The 17,602-nt window shown below is 43.2% G+C and overlaps 1 protein-coding gene across 4 annotated transcripts in view; it reads right to left on the minus strand.

Annotated features, from left to right (window-relative positions):
* Positions 1-17,602, minus strand: part of STRN (striatin) — a 2,479,646-nt gene that overhangs the window by 1,354,213 nt on the left and 1,107,831 nt on the right. For all 4 annotated transcript variants that reach the window (XM_044058581.1, XM_044058573.1, XM_044058566.1 and 1 more), the window contains exon 5: positions 9,040-9,207. In XM_044058581.1, the coding sequence (XP_043914516.1) occupies positions 9,040-9,207 (168 nt within the window). The remainder of the gene's footprint in view (positions 1-9,039; positions 9,208-17,602) is intronic.

The raw sequence follows: 17,602 nt of genomic DNA on the forward strand, positions 1-17,602 counted from the left end.
AGTAAGTTACCAAATGAATTTGCTTTTCTGGCGTGAGGAAAGCCATTTGGGCAGTTGTATTCAAGCTTGCATCCAGGAATGTAATCTGTTGCGAGGGTACCAGTTGTGATTTCTTTTCGTTTATGGTGTACCCTAGGCAAGTTAGAACCCTTTTTACAAACGCCAGATGATTTATAAATATGGCCTGGTTTTCTGCCTGAATTAGATAATCGTCTAGGTATGGATATAGTTGAATATTTCTTTATCTGCAAAATGCAATTACTGGAGCCAGGCACTTTGTGAATACCCTGGGCGCAGTAGACAAGCCAAAGGGCAGTGCAGAAAAATGATAATGCAAATAGCCTGCTTTGAAGCGTAGGTATCTTCTGCAAGATTCCCTGATTGGGATATGCAAGTAAACTTATTTTAAATCTAGAGTTGCCAACCATGTATCTTTGCCTAGCATAGGAAGTAACTGGTGAAGAGTCAGCATCTTGAATTTTGGAATATCCAGAAAGGTGTTTAGGGTAGACAGGTCCAGAATTGGACGCCAAGATTTGTCTTTTCTGGGTACCAGGAAAAGCCTGGAATAGAAACTTTTCCCTTTTCTTCTTCTGGTACTGGTTGAATAGCCCTCATGTTTAAGAGGGAAAGAAAGTACCGTTTTGTACCTACCATAAATGTAGATGTCAGATAGATATGCAACTGCAGTCCTTACATACGGGTTGTCCTGCCTCAGGCAGCCCTCGGTCGGCCGGATTCCAAAGTCTGGGTCCGGCGTCGGCTGATGTAGCCTCCTCCACGACGTCAGAGCGGCTGGGGTATAAAAGCATCAGCCGACGCCATCTTCCTCAGTGTTTCTTGCCCCAGATGCCAGGTGCCCTCCAAGGAAGGCTAAATTTAGAACTGGATGAAAATTCCAGACAAACAATAGCAACAAACAGATACACCATAACAGATATCCCAGCTAAGTATAAAAGGAGGGAAGTGGACCCAATACACAGAGGGGTAGGAGGGAGGGAAAACCTGACTGCAGTTGCATATCTATCGGACATCTACATTTATGGTAGGTACAAAACTGTACTATGTCCTTCAAGAATGCAACTGCAGTCCTTACATATGGGCTGAATACCATAGCCAAGCTGGGGGTGGTAGGCTCTAAGATAAGGATGGTGTAGCTAGAATGCCCTGCAGGACTGCCAAAGCAAAGCCTGCTCGGGATCTGGAATATAAAGGGCAGGTGGTAGTGCTTGGAAAATGTATGCACGGAGCTCCATGTAGCAGCTTCTAGAATGTCCTTTGTAGCCACCCCTCTTAGGAAGGCTGTGGAGGTGGCTGTAGCTCTGGTGGAGTGTGGCCTGATATTGGCTGGCACACCCTTTCCATGGAAAGGATAACAGAATCTGATGCAATGTCCAATCCATTTTGAAATTGTTTGTTTGGAAATTGCCTTTCCTTGCACTCCCGGAGCGTATGCTACAAACAGTTGGTCAGACTTCCTGTTCTCCTTTGTTCTGTCCAAGTAGTAGCGTAGTTGTCTGTGTATGTCCAAAGTGTGCAGCAGCTTTTCCCCTTTATTTTGAGGATTGGGGAAAAAGGTGGGAAGGTGAATTGCTTGATTTAGAGACACCCTGGATATCACTTTTGGCATAAACGAAGGATTGGTTCTTAAAGAAACCCTGTCCTGATGGAAAATGAGAACTGGAGGTACTGCCATGAGGGCCTGTATCTCCAAAACTCTCCTTGCTGAGGTAATTGCCAACAGGTAAACTGTTTTCCAGGAAAGAAATTGCAATTCTGAAGATGCTGCTGGTTCAAAAGGAGGAAGAGTTAATTTTTCCAACACGAAGTTGAGGTCCTATGCAGGCACTGGTGGTTTTCTGTGAGGCTTGATATTCTTTATCCCTCTTAGAAATTGTCTTAGTAAAGGATGTGAAAACACAGGAGGATCAGTGTTGTATGATGCTGAAATTGCTGAAGCGTGTATTTTTAAGGAAGAATAGGAAAGTCCATTATGCAGCATTTCTGCCAAGTATTCCAATATCTGTGGGATGCTTAATACTGATGCATCCTGTCCCTTGTTGGTATTCCAGATGTTGAATCTCTTCCATTTGGCTGAATAAGTCTTTCTGGTGGAAGGTCTGCGTGCTTCCAATAATATTTGTTGAACTTCCTTGGAAAGAGAGCTATGGGTAGAAATCATGGAACCCTCCAGGCTGTCAGCTGCAGAGTTTGCAGGTTGGGATGAACCGTCCTGTAATTGTGCTGAGTCAAGAGTAGAGACAACAGCGGCAGGGGCCATGGATTGGTGCAAGTTATGCTCCTTAGTAATGGGTACCAGTGCTGTCTTGGCCAATCTGGAGCTATTAAAATGCCTTTCGGTTGCTCTGCTTTGATCTTCAGTAACACCTTGGTCATTAATGGTAGAGGTGGGAATGCATAGATTGTTAGTGAGTTCCAGCTGAATGAGAGAGCATCTATTCTCCAGGCTTGTGGATGCTGTGTCCTCGAGCAGAACTTTTTCAGATGATGATTGAGGTGGGAGGCAAAGAGATCTATGTCCGGCCTCCCCCATGCATGAGTTATTTGAGCAAAAATGTCTGGATGCAATATCCATTCGTGCGGGTCCAGGATGTTTCTGCTTAGACTGGCCGCCAGAACGTTGTCCCTGCCCAGAACAAACTGGGATTGCAGCTGTATGTTCACTTTCAGGGACTTTTCCCAAAGAGTCATTGTTAGTCTGCAAAGGGGGTAAGAATGAGTACCTCCCTGCTTGTTTATGTACCACATAACAGTGATGTTTGTCTGTCTTTATTAGCAGATGGCCTTGTTGAAGATATTTTCCGAAGGCCTCGATTGCATGAATTACTGCTAACATCTCTTTTTGATTGATGTGTAGATGTACTTCCTGGGTGGTCCATTGCCCTTGAATGCATCTGCCCTCCATGTGCGCCCCCCATCCATGGTCTGAGCCGTCCGTTGTAATGGTTTGGCTTGTTTGAGTTCTGTTGAAAGGCATACCTTTGTTTGACTGGCTTGCTTGGGCCCACCACAAAAATTCCCTTTTTAGACATGGGATGAGTGGGATAATTGCTTCTAAGTTGTGGCTGTGTTGAGACCATAGACTTTTTAGGTACCATTGCAGTTTTCTCATGTGTAGTCTTGCCAGCGGAATCAGTAGAATGTAAGATGCCATGAAACCCAGGGCCTGCAGGATTTTCCTTGCAGTCATCTGGGTGAGCTTTGCTAGGCTTTTGAAGTAATGTGGTAATTGTTCTTGCTTCTCTTCTGTGAGGCAAGCCATTTGTGATTCTGTGTCTAGTTTGGCTCCTAGAAAAATTATTTGTTGGGATGGCAGTAGTCTTGATTTTTGTAAGTTGACTGTGTATCCCAAAGCCTGTAGTAAGTAAATGACATAATTCAAGTTTTTTGTCAAGGCTTGCTTGCTGTCCGCTTGTATAAGGCAGTCGTCCAGGTAAGGGTATATTTGTATCCCTGGAGTCTGCAGTGCAATTACTGATGCCAGGCATTTCGTGAATACTCTGGGCGCAGTAGATAAGCCAAAAGGCAATGCTGAGAATTGATAATGCTCTGACCCTGCAAGAAATCTGAGGTATCTTCTGCAACTGTCTGATTGGGACATGCAGGTATGCCTCTTTGAGGTCCAGAGTAACCAGCCAAGACCCCTTGCCCAGCATGGGAAGGAGTTGCTGTAGCGTCAGCATTTTGAATTTTGGTACAATGAGAAAAGTGTTTAGAGCTGACAAGTCCAGTATAGGTCTCCATTGCTTTTCTTTTCCTGGAACAAGGAACAGCCTTGAGTAAAATCCCTGGCCTTGTTCCTGAGGAGGAACCTTTTCTATTGCATTGATTTTTATCAGCTTTGAAACTTGTTTGAATGCCTCTGCCCTTTGATTTTGTGGCAGGCTTGGCATGCCTTGTCTTGTTGGTAAAGTATGGAAGTGGAACCTGTAGCCTTGGTCTATTATGTCCAGAATCCATTTGTCCTTTGTTAAAATGTGCCAATTTTTTGAAAATAAGGATAATTTTCCGCCTAAAGGTGCTTCTCTTTGAGCCTTGGTCGGCGGTGTAAAAGTCAAGTCATTGTGATTGTCCCTGTGGAGCAGGGGATGTCCCTGCGCCACCTCTCTGATTAGTCGGTTGCCATTGGCACCCTCTGTAGGAGCCTCTGTATTGCCCTCTTCCTTGGGTACGCCTGTTTTTTCCCCTTTGAAACTTGTCAGTGTCTGGAAAGGACCAATTCTTAGAAGGCCAATTCCTGCTGAACCTTGGTGGCTGAACCTGGAGGAAATCCTTGACTGTTTGCACTGATTTAGCCTTTTCCTCAATTGATTTCAACACATCCTGAGCATTAGCACCAAATAGCTTTTGTTTTTCCAGAGGTGCATCTAGAAGCTTTACTTTAACATGATCTGGCAATGCCTGTTCTTTCAACCATGCATGTCTACGAATGACTGCCCCTGTCATAGCTGCCCTACATGAAGCTTCCAATGTATCATAACCACACTGAAGAAAATGATTGCTAACCTGCTGAATGTTATGGACCAAATCCTGCAAGGCCTGTCTAAAGGCTCAGGAAAGGTTAACTTTTTCTGCAAATCATCCATCAAGAAATCCTGATACTGAAACATATGAAAAAGGCAATTAAGGGCTCTCATGGCAAGAGTGGATGAGGTATAAACTTTTTTCCCCCCACCTCTCCAGGGACCTAGCTTCCCTGTCTGAGGGCAAAGGATTTTTGTGGATGTGGCCACCCCTTTGGGCCCCTGGGAAATTGTTTCTAGATCAACAGAATGGGCCTTAAATAAATGTTTGAGAGTTTCAGGAACCCTGTAGTATCTGTCCGGCTTGACAGGAGCAGGGGGGAGAGAATCAAGAGAAGCACTCGAATCTGAGTACACATCATCCAGTACATCTAACACTGGAGGGATAGCTAAAGGCCTGTGTTGGGGAAGCTTAAGGAAGGTACGCAGCCGCTTCCTGGAGTCGGAGAATTCCTGACCTTGCCACTGAAAATGCTCTCTCATGGAGTGGAGAATTTCCCCAAAAGAGATATCCTCAGGAGGAGAGGCAGAAGGAAAAGATTCCTCCGCATCAGAATCCTCGTAGACCTGGAAGGACTCTTCCTGGGTATCTGAGTGATCAGAGTCACCAGAGGCTTCATCTGAAGAAAGGGTGTCTGTATGCTCAGCCCTGGGCCTTTTGTCAGAAGGTGGCTGAGAACCTCTGTCAGGATGGGCCTGGGAGCCTCTGATTAAGGAAATTAAATCTGCAGCTAAAGTCATAATTTGTCTATCAGAAGTGGGCTGAGGCAAAGCTTTAGGAGGGTGAGACTTAGCCTGGCTGGCAGCCTTGGCACGTGTGTAGGCCTTGATAGACATAGACATAGGGGGCCTAGCTGCCCCACGTGCTGGAGTCACCTTGCCCACAGGTATGGTCTCAGGCAAATCCTGGGCTTCGGTTTCGGGGGGAAAATCAACAACCGGCACCGGTGCAGGCTCCGGGGCCGGAGTGATCGGTAAAGCGGTGTAGTCTCAGAAGAGACAGATGCACTCGCGGTAGTTTTTGGCGTGGAATCGGAGGAAGTCGCGGGCCGAGAATGTCGGTCCTGGTCTTTCCGTTTTTTGGAAATATGTGGTGTCGGTTGTTCCGACGGCATGTTATAAGAGTATTTATCGCCAAAAAAGTCTTCAGCAAAATCTAGGGCTGGGTTTGCCACTGCAGTTTTACAGGGCGTGTTAGCAGCTCCTAATGCTATCTGATTTTACCAACCTCCCTTTACCTTTGCTTTGGGATTCTACCCACAGGTTATGACTGCAACAATGTGAGATGAAGAACATAGTACAGTTTTGTACCTACCATAAATGTAGATGTTCGAAGATCCACATTGCTGCAGTCAAATTTGCCCTCCCACCTTCCCCTCTGTAGTTGGGGGTGACTGTGTGGTTTGTGGTGTACCTATTGTTGCTATTTTGGTGATTGGGTATTTTTCTATTTTTGGCTATGGCCTTTCTTTTTAAGGCCTTCTGACATCTGCGGCAAGAAAGACTGAGGATATGGCGTCGGTCATGCGCTTTAGTACCACGGCGTACTGACGTCAGATCTGAGCGACCATGACCGACGCCAGCCTAACACTTTGGCATTCGGGCCGACCGAGGACAGCGGACTACCCACAGGTTATGACTGCAGCAATGTGAGATGAAGAACATCAGAGTCCTGATCAGAAGATTCATAGTCAAGGTCAGTCCTAGGCCTCTTTGAAGGGGGGGGGGGTTGACTACCCCTGATTAGAGTAATAAGATCTTCAGCCATTTTGATCATTTGTTTTTTAGGCATAGGGGCCTGAACATGTGGCCTGGGCGTCGGTTTTTTAGACATACATGGAGATTTAGGCCTTAGAATAGAAGGTGGAGTCGGTTTAATATACTAGTCTGTAGGCCTGAAACCCTCAGAAGTGGGTGTCTGCACAGTGGCTCCAGACCCATCCAAGGTAGAGACATCTGCGGGTACCATAGGTGAAGCATTTCGCGGCATACCAGACTCCGAATGGGTCTCAATAGAAGCCTGTGAGTCAGAAGTAGAGGGTATCAGGGGCTGCGAAAGTGCCTCACTGAGTACCGGCGGACTGGCGTAGAGTCGTCGTCTGCAGTTTTGGACCTCAACGGCCTGTCTCTTTTTCTTTGCGTTTTTTTGAAATTCCGGCAGTCAGATGGCTAACCGACGTCATTTCTGGATAATTAAACAGAGAACCAAAATATTTATAGGCAAAAATGTACCGACAACGGATAGTGCGCTGATTAAATAAAGCACAAAACCCACAGGAAGGTACGTCGTGGTCAGGGCCTAGGCAAGGAATATAGTACAAATTAAAATCTTTATGAGGTATTTGCTTCCCACAAGTAATGCAATTATTAACTTTTACTGACATCGGTAAGGAGCAAGAAAAAGTTTCCCCAATGGGGTACTTAGCTTTAAGTTGAAGACTTCGGTTCTGAAACTCGAAAACGAAAATTTCAGGAGGCGGCCGACCGGCACTTGCGAACTGCTTCTGCTTCGGGCACCGCACCACAAGAAAGACTGAGGTAATGGTGTCGGCTGCAAGTTTTATACCCCTGACGACCTGACGTCATGGAAGAAGGGACAGCAACTGACGCAGGAGCAAAGACTTTGTTAATCAGGCCAATTGACGACAACCTGCCAGCAGATTACCCAAATGTAATGACTGCAACAGTGAAACACGAAGAACATCTGATACAACCTGTCCAGGAAATATTTCTTTCCACATGACTATATCCTACCTAGGTGGAAGAGGCTTGCAAAATGACTTAAGCATACCAGAGGCCCAAATTAAACAGGGGTTGAAGGTAGGCCAAAATAATCTGCAAATTCATCAAATGTCAGAGAAGATGATACTTTTTATCCCAGATGGAGAAATATTTCCACCTACCAGTACCATTGTGCATGACATCACCAATTAAATGCCCACTGGATGCTCCATCATACTTTCTCTCATGCCAAACTACATTTGTATGTATGTATGTAATGTAATATGTAATTATGCAAGTATGCATGTCTGGATTAGAATGATCTCTGGCATAGCAAGAAGATACAATGTCTGAAATAGACAATCCTGGAATACCAATGTGAGACTAGGATCAGTCAAAGCCTTTCTTCTCAAAACTGCAGTCAAGCAAAAGAAGGGGGAGATGTACACAAATATTTAAAGTCAAAAGTGGAGGACTCCTCTATTCTGAATCCACTACTGAAGCAGACACGCAAATGGCCTGCAAGTGGTGTCACTTCCTGTATGGTGACATGCTAACGAGACTATTTTCCATGCATCCTCTAAAACTGCATACATAGACAGCCTGGCTTTCTTCATTTATTTCCAGTTATGAAATCAGGGCTGCAATATAAGGTTTGCATCTAGCTGTTTTACTGCAACAATTTCTACACGACACATGCCTTGGAAGCTTTTTGACAATTGAAAATCTTCCCTAAATCTGAAATTCTGATTGCAGCATAACTGACTTTTTTTTTAATGACAATACAAAATAGTCTTGTAAGTGGCTTTTATGCCTCCTAAACATAGAAATCCTGCAGCATAGATTATCAACTATTTTACTACAGTGATAGTCTTGCTCTGACTCAGAGAAATCTAAACAAGATAGATATGATTTTCTAGCTCATTTATCACCACAATCTGAAGTGGTATTAGATTGTCTTCACTAGTCTGCAACTGTTACTAGCTTTCCTGCCACTGACAAAAAAAGAAAGCTAAAAGCAGTGGTTAGGTTAGAATAACTCACACAAGCTGAATGGAAGCCGTGTTCATTTTGCAGGCCTACAACTTCTGCAGCACTCAAATACACGTTACTTTTACTGTGCTCACCCACATCCACATATAGTGCACCTACTGCTGCTTCACTAAACTTTACCCAAAAGGAGGGGAACAGGGTCACATGCTAATCTTTTTACAAAGCAGCTTTTAAGAAAAAGAAAAATAACATTTACTTAAAAAAACAAAAAACAAAAGACTGACAAAGGAATACTACTGCAAAACAAAAGCAACTTCATATTAACATCTATGAATTGCAATATGGCTCCAGGAAACATTTTTGGGTTTCTGCTAAACAATACAAAACTAACTTTACTCACCACAAAGAGGTTATGTAGTCTTCACACACAAGTTTAGTTTAATGTATTACCAGATTTACAATTCACATAAAAGAAACGCCACTTGCTTGATCTATTTTTATATGAAAAATCTCCTACCTGTCCTAAAGCACGTATGTAATACTACTTTGCTATATAATGTAGGGTTTGATGATACAGTAATCCAGCACATCTTTGAAACAGTATGAATCGTTATTACAAATTTTTTTATATAAAGAACTCTTGAAAAATAATTACTTCTGTTTTAACTGTGGAAAAAATATATTTAGCATTTCAATATTAACTTTCTTTACTTCCATTTAATACCACTTTATTAGGAACCGGGGGGGGGGGGGTGTTATAAAATAAAATGCAAGTACTTACCCTAACAATCCTGGGCTTTTTACTATAAGTTCAGTGCCATTAACCATCCGCTCTGGACTTTTTTCCTGTGCTCTGTCTGACACATCACCAGAGAGACCCAGTAAAGTCCGTACCCGTTTTGCCTTCACATCCAGTATTGTGTCACTGTAACCCACCTCCTGCAAGTATCTGTTAAAAAGAGAGCCATATTCTCACCATCATTAAAATGAATTAAATGAAGCATTAAAAATAGCTTGGCTTTGCAATGAGCTACCTGCTGCTAAGTACAAGTACACTGTAGTGCGCTGACAAACGTAAAACACAAACTTTCATGCCTCAGCTGCAGAAGCTGTCATTAGCAGTACCAGCCTCTCAAGTCTCTGAATAAAAATCAAAAAGGCCAGTCCTTCAGACATACACAACTCTCTATTCATTCAATCTGTATAGAGCACTTTTATCAGGCTGCCACTTGCATTTCTTTTGTTTGCTTTAACAGAAGTGTTAGGAAATGCACAGAAATATATCACTGTATTAAAAAGACAATAATGAGACTATCCAAAGTTTATGCCTTCTAATTTGCTACTATAACTTAAAGGTGAATAACTATGCAAGGTAAGGGTTGAAAGCATTAGACATTACTTTTCAGTACAATACAAGTTAGGCATACTATGAAATGAGGGCTTAAAATGGAAGTTCTTAATTAAAGGTATAAGATTTGGATGTAGCATGCAGTTGGGTAAGGTTTAATACAAGTTATTTTAATAACAATGAATTAGTATGGCTGCATCTGCGATTCAGAATGGCAAATGCATTGTTTTACTGTTACTGCAGGTTGTATCAAAAGAAGACAATAAATATTAGTCTATACACTGCAAAAGCTTTGAATATTCATCACTTAAGGCTCAGTTTATAGTATTAGTGGGGAACCAATGCACTAGTTTTATAACAGTACTCTCACCTCTTCACAGTCCACAGATGAAGATGCAAACAATCTAAGAAAAATCCATGGCAACACAACAGAACTATTAGAACATTCCCCTTCCCTTAAACATGTGGAAAACTACTTTCATGGCGCTACTAAGACGCATTACTCTTGTATCAGTTAAATCAACAGAATTTTTTAAAATATTTTTGCTTCTCCCTCACAGCTGAACATTAGCTGCTCCTGTAGCACTTTCCTGAGCTCCAGATTCCCAAAACAGGGTTTAATCTGTTATTTAGGCTTGGAGAGGAAACTGAGGCATCTCCAGTGTAACATCACACTGCTGCTAGAGAGATTTTTTTTTAATTTTTATTTTTTTAATACCCTATCCCTTCCAGCAGCTTCTGAATGAAGATAACCCCAAAGAAGCTGTACTGCCCCAAAAACAGCCAACAATAAAAGAAGAGGAGCCCACCCTAGAAGAAGTAAGAACAGCACTAAGGAAGATGAAGTCAGGGAAAGCAGCAGATTCAGATGAGGTCACAGCAGACATGATAAAGATGCTGTGTGAGAAAGTGGAGAAATGGTTCCTAAGGATACTAATAGCAGTGTGGAGAGAAAGGCGTAGCCCAGATGACTGGATAATAAGCATACTCGTGTCAGTGTACAGGAACAACGGGGACAACCACAACTGTGGGCAGTACAGAGGCATCAAACTCCCATCACATTGCATGAAAGTTCTGGAGAGGGTGACGGATAAATGGATACGCAGAGTGGGTCTATTATATATTCAAAGTTTCAAAACTTCGAATCCCATATGTTGGACAACATATGATCGAAGTTTGAAACTTTGAATATATAATAAAGCTTAAAATAAATAAATAAAACTTACTTTAATGCTCTGAGCAGGGGGACAAGCCCCCCTGCACCCCCCCAACTTAAATATACCAACTCAGAGATCGCACTTCAGTGCAGAAAATGGAAATTTGGCGCAGTTACATTTAACCTTCGAACTTTTCAAAGTTAAATCATATGGTGTCGACCATATGACATTCAAACTTTGAAAAGTTTGTTCATGTAATAGGAACTCTGCAGAGTAGTAGAATGTAAGATGGGAGATGAGCAGTTTGGATTCAGATCAGGATGCAGCAGAAATGACCCGATATTTGCACTAAGACAGATACTTGAGAAGAAGCTAGAGATGAGGAGTGTGTCCAACTGGGCATTCCTATACTTGTAGAAAGCATATGACAAGGTCCCAAGAAATCTGATCTGGGCAGTACTAAGGTGGTAGGAGTCCCAGAAACATTACTAGAATTAGTGCAGGCTATGTACAAGGATCCAAAGATGCAAGTACGAACAGTGTTCAGCCTCACAGAGGGGTTCCCAGTGGGAGTGGGTGTACACTAGATTCAGCTCTGAGCCCACTGCTGTTCATACTGGTGATGGACTACATTAGCAAACCAGTTGGAGGGGACAGATCAACAAAGCTGGTGTATGCAGACGATGCGGCAGTACAGGCAGACTCTGAGCTAGAACTTCAGCAAAGGATAGGAGAATAGAATGCAAATCTGAAGGCACATGGGATGAATCTAAGCAAAGATAAGACTGTGGTAATGGCAGCAAGTTGGAGAAATCAGAAGAAGCTGAGAATAGAGATAGAAGGGAAGATGGTGGAACAGGTAAACAGCGTGAAGTATCTGGGAGGAGTAGTTGGGGAGAAGGGTAGTCTGAATGAAAAGGTCAAAGCTACAATCAAAGGGGATGCAGCCAACTGGCATAGAGTATCAGGTGCAGTCTATGACAGAAGAATGCCAAAGAAGCTGAAAAGTAAGGTGTACAAGACAGTGGTGAGACCAGTACTACTGTATGGTACAGAAACCTAGGTAGTAAAGGCAGAACAGTTGAAGAAGCGAGAGGTGATGGAAATGAAGTGCCTGAGAAAGGTGGAAGGATGCACACTGTGGGATAGATGAAGAAATGAGGACATAAGAGCAGAAGCCAAAGTAGCTCCAACTGCAGAAAAGATCAGAGAGAACAGATTATGGTTGTTTGGGCACATGTGTAGAAAAGCAGAAGACAATCTCGTGAGGAAGATTTTTTGGGAAAGACAGGAAGAAGGTAAGAGGAAGTGAGGACATCCAGTAAAGAGGTGGATGGATTGTGTGAGAGATCTGTGACAGTCAGGCATGAGTGTTAAAGAAGGCAGGAGTGTGGCACTGAATTGAGAGAGTTGGCAACAGTTAACACGATACCTCGACCCCATGTAGAAAAATGGGGGGAAAAGGGCTGATGATGATGAATACCCTAGTCTTTACTCCAGGCGCCATGCACTGATGTGCAATGAGATAAATGTGGAATCCCACAAATTTCTGCCAATGCATCTCCAAGCTTTTTGTCATGAATGCCAATCTCCCCCATCCTCAACTAAAGGACCCTCCCTACCCCTAGATGACTCCTCAGGAGGCAAGGCTGCTAGCAGAACCCACATCTCCTGGGATCCAGACAGGGCTCTAGTCATCTTTGCCAAACAGCCCATATATTAACTGTCTTGTCAAGTTGCGAAATACTCATGCACATCCAGTTTTTAAATCTAGGTTACTCTAACTAGCTGGGGGGTATGGGAAACTGGAACAAAAGGTTTGCAGCTGGTGGTACTTGTCCACTACTGAAAAAAAACATTACTGTATAAGTGAAAGGAAAACTTTGGTATCAGCATCTATGAGTGTTGACACCAGCATCATTGGCCTGCCATTACATTCTGGGGAGAGGGCTTGCAAAATGCACAGATGGAACCCCAGTTGGGCCAATTTCTATACCAGCAAAGCCAACCTGAAAGATGTTAAGAATGAGTTACCTCCCGTTTATCTACACCACCACCGTGGTGTTTTCTGTCTCCAAACTTAAGACATTCATAGCATTAGGGATGACATAGAAGCACTTCTGACCTAATACAAAGTCATCAACTGCTTGAAATAGGTGTGGTTATATAGAATGGCTTTACTCAAAGCCCTCTGGAGCTTCAGCTGCTCCAAGTGTTCCCCATACGGAATGTCTAAGGCATCCACAGTCAGAATTTACTTCCCCAGTGGGACTAACATGTGCCTGCCCTGACTCTTCTATACCCTATGGACCCAACAGGCGAACTTCCACCTAATGGAAGGAAGGACAGGCTTCATCTGATGCAAGGGGTGGTGATGATGCCATCAGATTCTTGAGGTACCATTAGATTTTCATCACATGCAGCCTGGCTGGTGTAACTATTAGAACTAATGAGGACCAGTGTGCCACAGCTCCCAAGAGCTCTCTGGTTTTCTTTGAAAGTCGGGCACAGAAATCTTTCAGTTGAAGGGCACTTTACTTGGTAGGCAAAAAGTGTCCCTTGTCCAAGTCTAATTCAGCCTCCAAGAAAATCTTTGATTCTTCTAGAGCCAAATTCTAATTTTGGGAGATTTAAACAGAAAATCAAGCTGAGTAGTTAATACATGGCAAGCATTAGCAATTTTTTACCCCTTCCACTGATGGGGACTGGGCAAGGCAGTCAGCCCTAGTATGGATGAATGGCTGTCCTTTCTGATGATGCTAGTGGATTTCAATAAATCAACGTATACTTGTGTGAATATATACCTTGCAACCTCAACAATGCAAAAACTTTGGCCAGGCATTTGGTGCACATCTGGGATGTTGTGGACAGCAAAGAAGTAAGGACGGCAAAGTGGAAATTACTTTTACCTACTTTGAATCTTAAGTACATTCTGTGGTTGGGAAGGTATAGGTAGACATCCTTCATGTTCGAAATGACCAAGAAGCCCACTGAAATCAACAGAACCAGCAGAAATTAGAAGGTTACCATTCTAAATTGGATTATCTTCAGGAATTTCTTCAGCCTAGATAGGCCAAAAACAGAAGTCCATTGGCCATCCTTCTTTGAGGCTGGGAAGTGCTTAGAATAGAACCCCTCTCCCTTGTCTTCTGCAAAATACTTTTTCTACCACTCAGTATGCAATCAGCTTCTCCACACTACCAGTGTGGTCACACGAAGCTGTACACACAGCCATGTAGCATGGGTATGCAACCCTCGGATATAATCTCCTTCAACCATCTGTTAGAGGTCAGTCTGAAACAGTTCCTCCTGAAATTAGACAGCCTAGCTATATAGCTAAGGCTACAGCAGAATAAGGGGTAGGAGAGGTTCTGCAGCATAGGAGTACTGTGGGTGATGGGACTTGCCTCTTCATCACCTACCTTGATGCCAATCAATGCCCCTGCCAGCCTACCCAAGCTGGTCTTTAGCCAAATGCTTTCCTATGCTTAGACTAATCTGCTTTAGTTTTTCGACAAAAAAGATAAATGCTTACCAGATAGTTTCTATGCTTTTGTTTGGCTTCTCTAAAATGCATTTATTTAGCTAGGCACATTTTCATTTGTTAAGGAATGGATTCTTTCACCAGTTCCACATTCACACCCTTCTCCACTAGCTTTTTAAAGATCTCTTAACAGGAAGGACCAAAACAGCAAATTCTTAACTAATGGTGCATCTAGAAGCTGTCCATAGATATCTACTGGCACTTGCTATAATCTAACCCAAGTACACCTTCATAACACAGTCCTAGTAGTTGCTGCTCAACTCTCTCTCTGTCAGAAGTTAAGACTCAATAATGCAAGTCCCAACAACTTGAAAATGTAGAAGATACTGAGATAAAAAGTAGCAAATGGCGAAACTCACAGTTAAACATTTAAAGCATTTTAAAGCACTTTTGCAGGTGGGGCAATCTCCTCACCTTCCTGCGACTAATACACACTAAATCCAAGATCTGTGCACCTCATAGTAGGAAGAATAGTCTTATGTACAGCAATCTGAATTAGGATACATTCTGCCTATTCACATTTCTTACAACTGCAAATGACTGCTGCACTGCCCCTAAATTTAAATGTGTGCTCATCCAACATGAAGACAGTTTGGTTCAGTTTGTACAATCTTTACATTAATTCTTTATGAAAAACCTCCATGACAGGGTCTTCCATTTGCCTGCTCTGTGGCACTTGATAACGTACACCTGGCAGTTTATTTGTAACAGAGGTATACGTTTTTCCAAAACACTGCATGACCTGACTTCTCTTACTACTTGGTGTGTGTATTCAGCTCTGGCACTGGAAAAAGCCACCTGTAGATTCCAAAAATTAATCATTGGATTTGCCACGGAGATTTTACACACATACTTGCAGACATCTAGGACCGTACAAAGCTTGCTAGCTTGTTTGGGAAACAAGCTCAAGGGATGTCAGTTCAAAAGGGGTTTGAATTTATCCATGCTCAACAGGTCTAGGTAGCATATTTTGGATTTGGAAACCTCCTAGGAACCCCATTTAAAATGCTCACACACAAGGTTTAAGGCATCTCCAAAGCAGATATCCTATTGGCAAGGATCTCTAGAAAGGACATGCCAAATCTTCCCCTCAGAGACTTAAGACAGTGGGAAGAATTTCTCTTTCCTTGGTGGTGAGGGTGCTCCCTAAATAAAGTGCTAGGGCATTGCTGAAGTTATCCTTTGCCAGGCTGCAGCACACTCCTCTGCAAGCCTTCTGTAATCAAAAGCTATCTCATGTATCTACAGTGCAATGCAAAAGTATTTGCCCCCTTCCTGATTTCTTATTTTTTTGCATGGTTGTCACACTTAATGTTTCAAATCATCAAACAAATAAGTAAATATTAGACAAAGATAACCAAAGTAAACACAAAATGCAGTTAAGTGATTTTATTTATTAAGGAAAAAACAAACTATCCAAACCTACATGGCTCTATGTGAAAAAGTAATTGCCCCTTAAAACCTAATAACTAGTTGTGCCACCCTTCATAGGTTCATAATAGGCTATCTGCCCTAGGCATTTATAAGCCTAGCCAGAGTCTGTTTGGCTTTTGCCACCCATTTTAAATTAATTTTGCTATGCCCTTTTTCGAGGTTAGTATACTGTGCCTCTGTCTAACAGTGACACAGAAGTGATACCCGGGATAAACCTACGATCTCCCATCCACTCAAGATTCCTCTTGAAGAGAGTCAATGAGAGACTCTGCCTAACCTGGACTGGGATTTTATTCCAGAGTGAAGGGAGCCTCTGGGTTATGAATCTGTCCCTCCAGCATGTCCTATTTATTTCAGTGCTGAGGTTCAAGTCTCTCGAGCGCGTAGCTCGATGGGATTTGGATTTTTTTGAGGTGCAGCATGTCCATTAATTCCGGGTTGGACATGGCTTTCCTGCAGGTCCAACCTCCGAGGTACAGCAGAAATTGGCCTTCAAAGAACTGGTCCTTTCCAGACACCTCTAGAGCACAGAGAGGCAGAAATAGGCGCCCAAGAGGCAGAGGTCAATCTAGGGGTGCCTACAGGGGTCGTCAGTGGCAACCTGCCAACCAGAGAAGTGCCGCCACAGCTGCAACTGCAACTACTTCCACAGGACAGACACAATGACTTGACTCTGATTCCGCCTACCAGGGAACAACTGGAAGCACCCTTGGGAGGAAAGCTAGCTTTATTTTCAAAAAACTGGCATTGTATTACAGGAGACAAATGGACTTTGCAAACAATAGACAAGGGCTACAGGTTTCACTTCCACACTCTACCAAAAAAGAGAGGAATGCCAAACATTCCACCAAGCCAGAAATCAGAGGCTATAAAACAAATCATCAGCTTACTAAGGATGAGAGCAATAGAAAAGGTACCATCTATGGAACAAGGCCAAGGATTTTACTCCAGACTATTCCTTGTACCAAGAAAAGAAAATCAATGGAGGCCTATTCTCGACTTGTCCGCACTGAACACATATCTCATTGTTCCAAAATTCAAAATGCTGACCCTACAGCAACTTCTTCCCATGTTGGGCAAGGAGTCTTGGCTGGTGACTCTAGATCTCAAGGAGGCATACCTGCACGTCCCTATATGACCAGATTGCAGAAGACACCTCAGATTTCTTGCAGGATCAGAGCATTATCAATTCTCAGCATTGCCCTTTGGCTTATCTACTGCGCCCAAAGTATTCACGAAATGCCTGGCATCAGTAATTGCTCATTGCAGGCTTCAGGGAATTCGAATCTACCCATACCTGGACGACTGCCTAATACAAGCGGACAACAAGACAAAAATAATAAAGGATTTGGCCTATGTCATACAACTGCTGCAAGCCTTGGGATACACAGTCAACATACAAAAGTCAAGACTAGTGCCATCCCAAAGGATAACATTTTTGGGTGCAGAACTGGACACAATAGCTCAGATGGCTTTTCTCACAGAGGAAAAACAAAAGCAACTACCAGTCTATTTCATGGCATTAACAAAACAAACTCAGCTTACTGCAAGGAAAGTCCTGCAGGCCCTGGGTTACATGGCATCCTGCATAATCTTGATCCCGCATGCCAGGCTGCATATGAGAACTACAATGGTACCTGAGGAATGTATGATCTCAGCACAAGCACAGTCTAGAAGCCCTGATGCCAATCATTTCATGCCTGCACAAAGAATTCCTGTGGTGGGCTCAGGCCTGCCAGATAAACAGAGGATTGCCTTTCCACAAACCACATCCAAGGCAGACCATTACCACGGACGCCTCAGACCTAGACTGGGGGGCACACATGGAAGACAAGTGTATCCAAGGCCTATGGTCCCAAGA

This window comes from Protopterus annectens, chromosome 1.part2, assembly GCF_019279795.1.
Source record: "Protopterus annectens isolate FY-2018-M chromosome 1.part2, PAN1.0, whole genome shotgun sequence".
Classification (NCBI taxonomy): domain Eukaryota; kingdom Metazoa; phylum Chordata; order Ceratodontiformes; family Protopteridae; genus Protopterus; species Protopterus annectens.